This window comes from Hesperophylax consimilis, chromosome 19, assembly GCF_061612785.1.
Source record: "Hesperophylax consimilis isolate HC1 chromosome 19, BYU_Hcon_1.0, whole genome shotgun sequence".
In the NCBI taxonomy this organism is placed as follows: Eukaryota; Metazoa; Arthropoda; class Insecta; order Trichoptera; family Limnephilidae; genus Hesperophylax; species Hesperophylax consimilis.
This window is the reverse complement of record NC_142854.1, coordinates 29,405,463-29,420,898: the sequence shown is the minus strand read 5'-3', so window position 1 is coordinate 29,420,898 and position 15,436 is coordinate 29,405,463. Positions and strand designations below refer to the sequence as shown.

The 15,436-nt window shown below is 32.0% G+C and overlaps 1 protein-coding gene across 1 annotated transcript; it reads right to left on the bottom strand.

The window, feature by feature from the left end:
• On the bottom strand, positions 1-14,670 carry LOC149415092 (uncharacterized). The gene is made up of 7 exons (XM_089642994.1): positions 14,517-14,670; positions 9,481-9,624; positions 9,187-9,384; positions 3,407-3,589; positions 1,983-2,126; positions 1,794-1,895; positions 1-14 (listed from the first exon to the last, which is right to left on the bottom strand). Exons 1-7 carry the CDS (start codon positions 14,668-14,670, stop codon positions 1-3), a joined length of 939 nt encoding a protein of 312 aa, XP_089499120.1.
• Positions 14,671-15,436: the final 766 nt, after the last annotated feature.

The window sequence follows — 15,436 nt, the reverse complement described above, 5'->3', positions numbered from 1 at the left end:
TTACTTGTCTAAAACTGACGATAAATAAAAATAAAATAAGTTACAAGTAATTACACCAAAATAATAGTAAATTGGCCGTTGTATTAACAAAACACGATTTACGACAATATGATTTGAGATTTTCACGGCCAAAAGTAGGTATATAATTATATAATTACAATTAATAATAATTACTTACTACAGTGATTTATTTTGGGGTATTACGCAGTGTTGCACTTCCCCTTTCTTTAATCAACGTTTGGGAACAATTTCCTCATTCTTTATACCACGTGCAACAAAAAAAAATGATTGACATCTAATGTTTTTATAAGAAAGGCTGTAAATGTTTTATTGACAGTATACGGGCGTAAATGAACTTTTAACGCTAACTTAGCATGTAGCAGTATGTGTCTTACTAAACATGATTTATCTGGAGAAACTACAATGGGAACATAAAAGAGATTATCTCAGGTAAGTGACTATTTAATTTCCACTCTGAGAATATGAATGGCTGACGAGGGAAAATGAATAAGGTGATCTGCCTGTATGGGTGCCTAAGTAAGATATTAAATTTGACAATCGTGAGCACGTGCAGTTCAAATAGGAACATTAATAATATTAATCTCCAGTATGGGTGAGTAAGTGCCTTGTTAAACTTGATTTGTCTGAACAAGAGAAGTTACAATGCGAACATGGGTGAGGTTTTTCTCCAGTATGGTTGCGTAAGTGCCTCGTCAAACTTGATTTGTCTGAACAGGAGAAGTTACAATGAAAACATGAATAAGGTTTTTCTTTAGTATGGGTGCGTAAGTGCCTCATTAAACTTGATTTAAATGAACAGGAGAAGTTACAATAGGAACATGAATAAGGTTTTTCTTTCGTATGGGTGCGTAAGTAACTTGTTAAACGTGATTTAAACGAACAGGAGAAGTCACAATGGAAACATGAAAAAGGTTTTTCTCGAGTATGGTTAAGAATGTGTATTTTTAAATGTTCCTTTTGAGAACATGAATAGCTGCAGTAGGAACATGTATAAAATTTAAGACCAGGGTGTGTGCGTAAGTGCCTTGTTAATCTAAGATTGTCTGAGCAGGAGTAGTTACAATGAGAACATGAATAAGGTTTTTCTTCATTATGGGTGCGTAAGTGCTTTATTAAACTTGATTTATATGCACAGGAGAAGTTACAATGGAAACATGAAAAGGGTTTAAGACCAGTGTGTGTGCGTAAGTGCATTGTTAAACTTGGATTGTCTGAGCAGGAGTAGTTACAATGAGAACATGAATAAGGTTTTTCTTCAGTATGGGTGCGCAAGTGCCTTGTTAAACTTGATTTATATGCACAGGAGAAGTTACAATGGGAACATGAAAAAGGTTTAAGACCACCGTGTATGCGTAAGTGCCTGGTTAAACTTGGATTGTCTGAGCAGGAGTAGTTACATCGAGAACATGAATAAGGTTTTTCTTCAGTATGGGTGCGTAAGTGCCTCGTTAAACATGATTTATCTGAACAGGAGAAGTTACAATGCGAACATGAGTGAGGTTTTTCTCCAGTATGGGTGCGTAAGTGCCTTCTTAAACTTGATTTGTTTGAACAGGAGAAGTTACAATGAGAACAGGAATAAGGTTTTTCTTCAGTATGAGTGAGTAAGTGCCTTGTTAAATTTGATTTAAATGAACAGGAGAAGTTACAATGGGAACATGAAAAAGGTTTTTCTCGAGTAAGGTTAAGAATGTGTCTTTTTAAATGTTCCTTTTGAGAACATGAATAGCTGCAGATGGAACATGTATAAGGTTTTTCTCCAGAATGGGTGCCTAAGTGTCTTGTTAAACCTGATTTAAATGAACAGGAGAAGTTACAATGGGAACATGAATAAGGTTTTTCTCCAGAATGCGTCTTCAGATCCATCATCAGGTCTGAAAAAAAGATTGCTAAAAGTAGGTATCTATAATAAAGCGAGACGATTATGACAACATATTCAGACAATCAAAAATCGAGTTTACCTGCAGCTCTTTCAGAGTACTCTAAGCATTCCTTTTTAACATCTGACAGGTCTATATCTATTTCCGTATAAGGGATTCCCCCTCCATCTTCTTCTTGGGGTCTTGGTTCAGCCTTGATGGATACAGTCTCTACATTAATATTACCTAGAATAACAAACCAACATCACATTAATAATCTTTTGTTTTTGGCTTTTTGCAGACGTTATCTTAAGATCCTCAAACTAATTAAATCCTAACAAGATTGTTTTCTTTTTCAATAAGATATTAAAATGAACTGCTTTAAACGACATATTTACCAATGCAAATTTAAGTCATTTTATCGAGCGAAGAAACCAATTATTGACCATGACCATGGTTTTACTTTAGATTATAAGCAATTATTTGGTAAACACAAAACATCGGTAATTAATATCTAAAGCTGCTTCGCTTCGTCAATAAAATTACCTCTTACTTTAATAATATAATTATCCTAAAAACTCTTTACTGTTATTCGGTTCGCCCTAATCTAGAATATGCCTGCGTTATTGGTCTCTATACTATGATGTTCACATTAATCATATCAAATCCGTACAGCATCGCTTATTAAGGCGATGCCATACGTAGTAATGCAAAATCATGTGTTTTTGATTTGAAAATTTGGTCGCCTAGAAATGTTTCAGATGCTTTAATTAAATATTGCGAGTAGAATACATCTTGGCCTTTGAAATAATCGAGAAATTTTTTAGATAAGTCTTTTTATAAGCCCAGAAAAAAATAATTTATATGGCCTATGAAAACTGCTTTAAAGTTCAAAATCTCCTACTTACGAACCCATTTTCGGTTATAATTCTATTGTATAATGTGGCAAATTAAGTTATTTATAAAATGATCGAAAAAAACTTTAATATTTATGCCTGAATATCCACAAAATAAAATAAAAGGCACTTTTTGGCCATGTTTTTTTATTGCATAATTCAAAATAGGCGGATGGTGTTAAGCAGGAATTTAAACCATATCGCCATCTACGCAAGGGTTATTATTGATAACGTTATTGATTACACGACGTAGTGTATCGCCTTAAGGAGAATCGCTTGAAGGTTGGGGCTAGAAAGAGGCGATTACTCAGACGATAAAAAAACTTAGGAAGGAATATGATATTACCTCCTTTTTTAAAAATTATTCAGTGTGATTGACTCACATACGTTGTTGCAACTCATCCCTTTCAATATCTTTATCAAAAATTTTACGCAAGTAATATATTATATTGATCTGGCAGAAGTGGTGAACACAATCAAAACCGAGTTCCTATTTGACAATATCTTTATTTTTTCGTAGGTACTCTAGTTTTGTCATAGGATTAACTTTTTTATCCAGTATTGTAATATTTCTCCTTGTTTTAACTTCGCTATATACGACACCTTTATGTTATACGCAATGCAACTTACTAGTTGGCTGAACACTCTCGGTATACTGCAAACATTCCTTCTTCACATCCGGGAGGTGGAGTTTAATATCGGTATACGCCATTTCCTCTGCGCCTTCTTCCTTGAATACTGATTTAGTCTCGATGTAAACACTCTCTGAGTTGGGAAGAGCCATGGCAATGCAGTGACAGTAATTGTTATCAGCTGAAAATAAACAAGACCTGTAACAAAACCTCAAAACACAAACATTATGTATAATTTTGAAATATAGTAAAGATTTCGTACAACATTTTTTTTATAAAACCTTTTTTAATATAATGTGAAATAAAAATATATCTACTACAAACTAGATCTATTTAAACGATACATTGAGAGATGAAAGAATTAATTAACAGATAGAAGACTTATTTCCGACTTGACTTTCATATTATAAAAAGTAAATTGTTGATAATATTATAGACAGCCCCGGTGTTTAGTATTGAAACAGTTTATGATTATTTATATTAATTTTCTTATAATTAAATTATACATAATATGCAAATGAAATCCTCAGCACGGGAGATCCCGGGAGGATATCATTTTATCTATTTAAATATATATCATTTTATCTATTTAAACATAAACTAACCGACAAAGACAAATATTTAAAAGCTGTGACGTACTTGATATACGCCAATCATATGTTAAAACACTACTAAACTACATTTTCGACCAAAAAAACAAACCCCAACAAACACAAAATATCACTAATACACCGGTCAGACAAGCGTACAAAGAAAACATAAAAACTCCGACGGTAAACACTACCTTTGGACAAAGACACCATAAATACCACGCTATTAAAGCATTCAACAGTCTTCCACTTGAAACAAAAATTGAGGAAAATAAAAATAAATTCAAATACAAAATAAAAAAATGGATTAAAGAACAAAAAAGACAATATTACCAAAATTCTATAACATAAAAGAATAAAACATATACACGCAACACACAAAAATATATAAAACACGCAACACGCACAAACACATAAATCATTATAAATTCCGATTTCCATTCTCTTTTAATATTTTTCTTTTGGTGTGATAATTATATTTTAATTTTTAATCTTTATTTTTGGTTTAAATTTATCTTTATTTTAATGTTTTTTTTTTTTTAAATGTATAAATATTTTATTATAAAATGGGGGCCTCAGCACGGGTAAACAACCCAGTGAGGCCAAAATTACTGAATAAGAATATGAAATATTGTAAAATAATGTATCAACAATAAAAAAAAAATAAAAAAAAATATGTTACGCAAAAAAAAAAAAGATAATAAAACACTTATTTTTATTATTATTATTCCACATCCCAGTTCCTAATTAAAATTATCATTTTTTTTTCTAAGAAAAAATAAGAATTGAAAAAAAGCACACATAAAAGACAGCGTCAATAGTTTAATATTCGAATTTTCACTATCTACGAAATTTTTTATTTGCTTCTCGTAACAATAATCTCATGTGAAAACCACCAAATACTGAAAATGTTCGCCACGCTCATTATTGTCGTGTGGTGAATAAAAACAGAGTTCGTTTCGTGATTAATGATGACTGTATAAAGTTGTCCACCTAAACTATAAGTGATCCACGGAATGTTCAAGAAACCAGCAGGATTTCAAAATAAACAAACATCATTAACAGGTAAAGGTTTCTTTTACTTCCTCTCCTTATATTCCCTGTGATAATAACACAAATTCTTGATATTTCCTATTCGTTTTCTTTTATTTGAAATACCAACCGTGTATTTCAGCTAAAAGACAAAACCCGTTTACTAAAACTAGTTGCATTGCATGTACTTACGTTGCAAATCTATCCCTAAAGATAACGAATATCTTGTTAACCTCTATTATCGACATTTAGTGTAAATTTTACACATTTGTGAGGAATTGTAATGAATATTTTTACTAAATGGAATCCGGTAAAGTCTTTCGCTTGGTTTTATAGTGTGACAGCGGCCGTAAGTCAACAAAGAACAAACTCGTGTACTCTCGTCTCGACACGAGTTTACCTGCTGGTGTTGGGTAGCTCAGTATGTTATAACAGTAAATATAACTAGAACCTACTAACGTAAAGGCGAAGTGCGGCGGTCACTTATAAAGCGTTGAAGAAACTTCACTAGAAAAGTAGAAGCTTCTCAATTATAAAAACTTTGCTTTAAATGTGTTTGTAATTGAAATAATCTCAAGTGACATAAAATTAACACTATATTGTCTGGTTCATACGAAAGTTCTTTAAAAAGACGGGCAATAATAATTACTGGCGAGAAACACCACGGAAGACGGAGACGCCAAATATTGACTGACATTTGCACTAGAGATGGTCGATATTCATATCGCAGTTACAAGGAGCCGGTTTCGTTGCGGGTACTATTTTCTCTTGTAACGGTTTGTTTAGGAACTGGTTGCTTCTGGAACATGTATTTTATTAAAAATGAAAAAATATTAGCAAAATTGTTAAAAACGCACTAAATGTTTGAATTTTTGAGGAACCAGTTTCTTTTTTACAGAATTCTCTAGATATAGTCCAATGTTACTTGCTATTAACAATTGAACTAAATACTGGGGTGGTGTTAAACGGCCATTTGCTTTGAAAAGCGACTGGTTTATTTGAAGTTGAAAGAGTTGAAATGTCAAAATGACAGTCTTTGTTCAACAATCTTGTTCGTTTCTGTCAAACAGACTAATTTTAACGAAATTGAGATAAGTGTGCAGTTGTTCTCAGAAGGCCATTATTTATACGAAATATGCGAAAAAGATATTTGAGACGTTTCAAAACACAGTTTGTCAGAAGTCCTCAAAAATTAAACACGATTCCAAGCGTGCTTATCCAATATCCACACGTTGGCCAAAAACACCACTCTTTTACCGGCCGTTTAGATAAATTTCATATTAATTTATCCAACATCCAAGCCATGTCTTGGCCGATGTGTGAAATTCAAACACTCCGTTTAGGGAGAAGTGGAAAAAATAACAGGTTGTAACATAAATTGTAACATAAGTTGGTGTAACATAAATGTAACAAATGTCACGTTGGGTGTCAAATGGAACGTATAATAACACGTTAGGTGTCAAAATTTCAAGTATGATAGGGTTTTAGGTGTAAAGCAGGATTATATCTTTCAAAGGATTGTGGGACAATGGATTCATGAAAAAAAAACTCATTAATTATTTAAATGTGCGTTCACAAATAAATGGGCGGTGAGAAAATGAAGACAATCTTTGAAAATCGTATTCAAATTACGATACCGTTAAATATGACCAAAGGAGATAGGGTCGCATTAGCTCAGTTGGTAGAACGGTTGCAAAGCAAGGGTACTGGTTTCGAGTCCTACATATGACCGTATCTTTTTCAGAATTTTCTGTTTCAAATTTTCCATTAGAATACGATAATATTGTCTCCAATAATTTTAAAGAATACTCAACTTAAAATAAATGAGTATAACTTGGAGAATTCTCTTATCAAGTGGCACATCAATCAATTTGTTATATGGTGGTGAAGAAAATAAATTATTGGATCTCGCAGGTACCAAATTTTCCAAACAATACTGTTACCAGATTAGTGCACCTACATAGAGACATAAAATACCTGTCTTACATAAATAACGTCGAGACTTCCAAGAAATCTCTTAAGAAAAAAACAATTACAATTTACTGAAGATATTTATTTATTCACGCCCTATTTCGGCTTTCACAATTTATAACAAAGAGACAAGATAAATACAGAGTTCAGTAACAAAATATTGTATGACTTTTAAATAACAGCAGACAATTAAACATTATGGTTGGTAGATTTTCAATATCCAAGGTGTCTTTGATGTGCCAATCTCTTGAACTGCACAGACAATTCATCACCTTGTATTTATTTATTTATTTTAAACGTAGTAATGTTATAACAATGAGATCTAAGCCGCTCATCTCACTGGGGAATTTTTGTGTCAAGATGTGCAGCTATACAATTAAGTACAGTAAATATATATTTTTTAAATATATGTGAACTTTATGTAATATTGAAAATATAAACCTACAAAAATGAACACAACAGTTAATCATACTAAATTTAGAGGTACATTACAAGAACAAAACCTGGTTCAATTTGGGCTACAAATATTTTGACGCGAGTGATTTCTTGCGAATAACGCAGCTGATCCTCAGTAATTCAATGTAAAACAAAAAAATACATACCGTTAACTTAAGTGGTATCTCGAAAACTCGTCATGACAACGTATAATAGGATTTGGTATTCGAGTATATTAAGATTATAGAATAAAGAGAAGAAAATTGCAATAATATTATCGTAAATCGCGGCGCCACAGAGCGAAATCGACCGCAGTTCTATGACACGATATTCATAATATGTAGTAATCGTATTCCATTTATATTTCTAGTCTAATATGTACACTTTGCTAAAAAAAAGGTTCTTTCAATATTGCCTTTCCTCAGAATGCATCATAGATCTATTTTTCAATGACTTCTGGCTATTTTGAAAATGTAATAAAAGCACGGAATAAATCAAAATTTATAAATATAGCGCTGTGGTTTTAAGGACCGATATACGGTCTCATAAATATGATTTTAATATATGTGGGCGAGCTGCCTACCCCCCGCGCGATTTAACCCAGAATATGGGAAAGTACTGCGATACGCGGGCTGGCATTGAACAAACGTGGCATCAATAGTATCTCCTGAATATTATTTATTGTTTGAATCAGCACGTGACATTTTAAAACAATCATTTCGTGTATGTGAATTGGTAATGTCAGGAAGATAAAAAGAATTTCTGCGTTCTATGAATCCTTGTGCGGTTTTTGAAATTTGTTTATTATATTTTATAGCAGGAACAGAATAATATTTTCTCTACAATGTAAGAATGCTATATTTCAAATGTTCATTCTAAAGTAAACATGAATAACTACATTTGGTACGGTTATTATGGTACGGTTATGGTACGGTTATATATTTGATAAGGTTATTTTAAGGTAAAGGTGCGTAACTGTCAACGTGTTAAAGATGATTTTTCTGAACAGGAAAAGTTACAATGGTAATTTCATAAATGAGGTATTTCTTCAGGGAACATGAATAAATGCTGTAGGAACACGAATACGGTTTTCAGCCAGTATGGGTGCGTAAGTGCGCTGTTAAACGTGACATTCGTGAGCAAGTGTAGTTACAATGGGAACATGAATGCGGTTTTTCTCCAGTATGGGTGAGTAAGTGCCTCGTCAAACTTGATTTGTCTGAACAGGAGAAGTTACAATGCGAACATGAGTGAGGTTTTTCTCCAGTATGGGTGCGTAAGTGCCTTCTTAAACTTGATTTGACTAAACAGGAGTAGTCACAATAGGAACATAAGTGAGGTTTGTTTCCAGTATGGATGAGTAAGTGCTTTGTCAAACGTGATTTGGCTGAACAGGAGAACTTACAATAGGAACATGAATAAGGTTTTTCTCCAGTATGGGTGCGTAGGTGCCTTATTAAACCTGATTTGTCTGAACAGGAGTAGTTACAATGGGAACATGAATGAGGTTTTTCTCCAGTATGGGTAAGAAGATGAATTTCTAAATGTCCCTTTTGAGAACATAAATAGCTGCAGTAGGAACATGAATAAGGTTTTTCTCCAGTATGGGTACGTAAGTGTACTGTTAAACGAGATTTGTCTGAACATGAGTATTTACAATAGGAACATATATGAGTTATTTCTCCAGTATGCGTAAGAATGTGACTTTTTAAAGATCTCTTTTGAGAACATGAATAGCTGCAATAGTAACACGAATAAGGTTTTTCTCCGGTATGGATGCGCAGGTGCTTTGATAAAATTGACTTGCGAGAGCAGGAGTAATTACAATGGAAACAAATATGAGGTTTTATTCCAGTATGGGTGCGTAAGTGCCTTCTTAAAGATGATTTTTCTGAGCAGGAGTAGTTACAATGGAAACATGAATACGTCTTCAGATCCGTTATCAAGTCTGAAAAAGATGGCGGAACAAGCACAATAAGTAGGTATCTAAAATGAAACGAGAAAATTATTAAAACTTGTTTAGACAAACCAAAAACCATTTTACCTTTTGCTCTTTCAGGGTGCTTTAAGCATTCTTTTTTAACATCGGGCAGATCTATGTCTATTTCCAAATAAGGGATTCGCTCTCCATTTTCTTCTCGGGGTCCAGGTTCTGCCTCGATGGGTACAGTCTCAACTTTAATAATACCTGGAATAATATAATAACAAAACATTGATTATATGATGTATTTCATTTTTCAATTCGTCGTGGGTCGGTGCAATAAAAGTGATTTATTGTAGAATTGAATTATATAATTTAACACAGATCCTCCTGATAAGCTACTTTCAGTATGTTAGCGGGTACAAATTCCCATTTCATGAAAACCAAAATATCGGATAAGTAAATTGTGTGGATATATAAGCGGGATACATTATTGAAGGGATGATTATTTTTTTTAGCGATTTTCGGCAGATTATAGCCATTTTGCAAAAATGTTTTGATTATCACTATTATCACTCATAATATGTCAAATTTAGGGAAACTAAAAACATGGAATAAATGGCGAAAGGTGGATTCATTTGCTTTAAGCCGCGGTAAGCAGTTCACATGTTTCGATATTAATATTTTGAGGAATGACCTTATTTAAATAATGAGAATAATGTATATATTTACAACCAAACGCACGAGTGGATAAAAATACAGTTTAAATAAGGATAAAAATTAAACCTCTAAAATTGCTGATGCTGCATAAGAATTTAATAATGATTGTTTTCTAATGACCAACAGTTGTCCTGTTATCAATGGTTCCAAACTTCGAAACAATTACAAACCATATAATTTGAATTAAAAAAAAAAACTATAAAGAACCGTTTAAGGACAACCCTGAAAAATAACGAGAAGGGGGAATTGGACTTAAGTTAACTTACTTTCCTCCAGGAATAGCCAGAGAGGATGGACTGTTATAAAACATGTTCTCGGCGCACATTCACTTCCGTACTACATGTCTGACTCTTGACATGAACCAACTCAAGTATTTGATTGACGTCCTTGAATTCTACCAAATACTTCCACGTCTTATATTTTCACAACACGAATAATTTGTTCATTAGTTTATCATGCACAAATCATCTAAGCGTCCCGTTTCTTTATCTAAACTATTACGTCACTGTTAGTATAATACGGGTGACGTCATCCTTCCATTAGTTCCGAATCACCACATTTTTAACACCGTCATAAAAAGTTTTACCACACATGCGCCTCAGAGATCGTATGTCTACAACATTCTGTCTTCTTCATCCTTTCTCCACTAGTTCCATGCCTCACAGTCATATCACTCCATTGTGCACTAATTTGAAGATTGTTTTAATAAGTGCTGACCGCAATCAGTCCTCCACAAATGAAGTTTCCTGCATTTACCTATCTGTCAATATACGCCAGCCTTTAAATCTCTCATAAACATACTTCCCAATACACAAACTGATCCACTTGCTCAAAGTATTTATAATTCACAACTATGAACTCACTCATAAACCGGATTGTATTGTGTTGTCTGAAGCCAGAATTAGCAGCTACTCAGGTACCTATAATTTACCTGGATACAAATACTTTGTCACAACTTACAAAATAAATCAAAACAGCCGAATCATTGTTTTTGTAAAATCTATTCATGTGAATATTTCCGTCAATGATATTCGTATCGATCTTGTAAATTGTCTTCGTATTCAAATTATTATAAAACACACGTTTTATGATATAATAGCACTATATAGAACACATAACTCGAGCATTAGTAATTTCACCGAGAATCTGAAATTTATTATAAATACTAATTGTTCTCAAAATGCATTTATTGTAGGCGATGTTAATATTGATATATCTAATGAATTTGAAAACAATAGAAATAAAGAAAAAAATTAATATATCAACACATTAACGGAGCTAAATTTTAAACCATGTGTAAAAAAATAAACGAGAGAATTTCATGGACAAAGGTCATCATGCATAGACTATATCTGGTGTAATACTAATGAAACTGAAAAAATAAAAACAATTATTAGGAAAAATAACATTACTGATCATCATACATGCATTGTAGCTTTTAAAACTGACAAAATAGATGTGTATAATTACTCCCGCAATAATTTTCCAAAAACTATAATTTATTACGAAAAATTACAACAAAACCTAAATATTGAAAATTGGGAAACTGTCCTATCCTCTAATAACACCGACTTATGTTCACTAAATTTTGAAGCAATATTGAATAGGCACATCAAATCTTCCTCTTCCATTATAAAATACTCTTCAACTAAATTTAAAAAATTTAAACCGTGGATCACTCAAGGAATCATAATTTCAATTAGACATAAAGAAAAAATAACAAAAAAAGAACATAAAAAGTTTCCAGAAAACTATAAACTATACGAATATTTAAAAAAAATCAGAAATAAACTATGCCACATTATTCGGAAAACCAAAGAAGATTTCTTTAAAGAAAAAATCAATAATGATGGCAACAATAATAAAAAGATATGGCAAACTATAAATGAAATAATCAATAAAAAACCAAAAAAATTTAACACAAACAAAATCACAGATATTGATAACAACTTAACGATGTAAACACGGATCCAACGAAATGTGCAAATATTTTTAACGGTTATTTTGGTTCAGTTGGCGAAAAATTAGCACTGAAAATAAAAAAAAAAAACACTGATAATAATGAAAAATTTGCACTTAAAAATAATAACACTGACAATAAAGATCTACCATCACCATCCAATAATTGTAACACCTTGAGTCAATTTCAACGAACTAATGTTGATGAAATTAAACAAATTGTTAATGAATTAAAAGGTAATTGATTAATTAGAGTAATTAATTATTAGGTAGATAATTAATTAATCAGGTTATTAAGGTAATTCTTCCCCTGGCTTTGACAACATTTCTGTAGAAATACTTTAAAAAAATTCTGACTCACTCTGTAAACCTTTGGCTCACATCATAAATACAAGTTTTGAAAATGGCAACTTTCCCTTTACCTACAAAAAAACTATTATTTCCTCAATTTTAAGTCTGGGGACCCCAATCTAAGTAGTAACTATAGGCCAATTTCTCTCACCTCAAACATTGCCAAAATATTTGAAAAAATTGTAAAAAACAAATATTTAAATTTGTAAAAGAAAATAATATTTTAAATGCACATCAGTATGGTTTTAGAGAAAATATGAGCACTTCACCTATTATATTATTTTTTAATGCCTTCCTGTTTTATATAATATTTTAATTTGAAAGTTCTTATTTTTCGTGCAATGTTATTGTCTTTTATTGTTGTCCTCTACTAAAATAGCACTGTTATTGTTAAATTTTATTCTCTGCTTTTGTGTAAGCCGTTTATTCTTTATTTCATATTATTTTATTATTTTTTTTTAAAGGAACACAATAGTAAATTTTATTTTTAAGTTTATTATAGTTAAGCGCACTTGAAGTGAAACAACACAAAACTGCGCTATATAAATACTGTGTTATTATTATTATTATCAAGATGCTATCGTTGACTTAACATCTGAAATATAAAAATCTTTAGATAATAAAAAAAAATGCATTGGAACATTTGTCGACTTAAGAAAAGCATTTGATAGTATATCGCACTCTAATCTTATCTCGAAACTAGCAGCAATAGACATAGTATTATTGGCTGTATAACTATCCCACGCTGTGACACCACCACAGCCCAACAATTTTGTAAATATTTTGGTGTCAAATGGTTTAACCAATTACCTCTTAACTTAAGATTGGAAACGAATTATAAAAAATTCAAAAACTCAATAAAAACACTATATCAATGGCATATCAAAATCGTTTATACTTAAAAACACAATATAATCTCTCATTTTATAATTATATTGAAATCCTTTTCTCTTATTTCTTATTCTTATCTCTTTCCTTCTTTTACATCCTTTTCTCTTTTCTATTTGATATAATTATGTTATATATACGTTAAATTATTATTTACACGCGTTTTCTTCGCCTTTTCAACACCAGCATTTGATCTAAAAAAAGGTGTATCAAGATGTACTAAAAAGAAAACAAACTCAATGTAATGTAATAACATGTAATTGTAAATTTAATGTTATATTTGAACTTCATCATAACTTGAAATTACCAAATAAAAAAAAAAAATAAAAAAAATATTGCACACTTTCCAACAATCTCTTTCAAACACCGTTTGAAAGAAATAAAACTATATTTCACATTTTTCAATGCTCGCTTTCAAACACCGTTTGATAGAAATAAAACTAAATTGCACACTTTTCAACACCATTTGAATGAAATTAAACTATACTGCACACTTTTCAACACTGTCTTTCAAACACCGTTTGGAATAAATAAAACTATATTGCAAACTTTTCAACACTCTCTTTCAAACACCATTTGAAAGAAATAAAGCTATTTTGCACACTTTTCAACACTGTTTTTCAAACACCGTTTGAAATAAATAAAACTATATTGCAAACTTTTCAACACTCTCTTTCAAACACTTGATTCCAACACTCTCTTTCAAACACCGTGACTTTGGCCTTAATTGAATTGATAAATAAATTATTTTGACACAAGAGAGAGTAATAGTTACACGATTCATTACGCCTGTACCTATAGGTCATAAGTACTGATATTGTATTTATGAGTTTATTTATTATACTGTTATACGTGGTGGAATTATATAGTATTAAATAGAAAATAAAACATTTTTGAACTTATTGTAGAATAAGGTTATTTTGGTAAGGAATGAAAATGTTTATCTTATAATTGAAAGAAGTTTTGGAGATGATTTACTGTAATAATAAAATATGGCGAAACAACTTTTATTACACATCGATGGAGGCAACTACTTGAGGAATTAGGAACTGTAATAATAAGTCAAACTGTAATGGCATAATCAGTTTAAAAATTTCTTAGTTTGGCAGTTTCCAGTAAAGAAATATTTCAAAGGTAAAATCAAAAGCACCGATGGACGACAAGAATGGTAGAAGAAAACAGGTGGGTGTTCTAAGTGCGTCCATCTGAAACACATCCATGATATACGTAATGCAACTTACTAGTTGGATGAACACCGTCAGCATACTGTAAACATTCCTTCTTCACATCTTGGAGGTCGTTTTGTATATCTGTATACGCCATTTCACCTGAGCCTTCTTCCTGCGACCGTGGTTCAGTCTTGATGGAAACACTATCTCGGTTGGGAAGATCCATGGCACTGCTGTGATAGGGTAGGTACTGTTTTGTGATGGTAAATGTTTTCAGCTGAAAATAAACAAGACCTGTTACGAAACCTCTCTACACAAATATTTTATATAATGTTTAGGTGGAAATAAAACTCAAGTCGACTCAAAACATGATATGGATTTGAAAAAGAATCTTACGGTGAAAAAAACTTATATGTATCAACTAACTAACTAATCGTCACGCCGTTTCCCCGCAGGGGTAGGCAAAGAGGACGGACCGCAAAACAACTCGGTCTTGGCACACACTTCTTGCCTCATTCATATTCATACATCGTCTCATACATGCTCTTCTATTATTCTGACTGTTGACATGACCCGACTCGATTATCTGATTCACTTGATCGCGCCATGTCTTCCTCGGGCGTCCCCGACTTCTGCTACCATTCGCATTTGCATCATGTATCCTCCTTACACTCGCTCTACATTCCCAAACCATCTGACCGTCCCTTTCTTAATCTTACTCATTACACTGACATCAGCCTTGCACTCTTAAGTAGGTATATTGATACGATAAACTAAGAGATAGAAGAATTAAATTAATTAAGCCCATACCCAATTTCTACCGATTTATAACAAGTTTTTCGATAACTGTTTGAGTTTTTAGGTTCCAATTATAAATATATTTGAAGATAATGTATACACATTTGTTTTGCCGAAACGTTAATAATATGAAATTTCCTCGATAGAAAAAATCGAAAAGAAAGGTCCGAAAATGATTAAAAACACATTTTTTC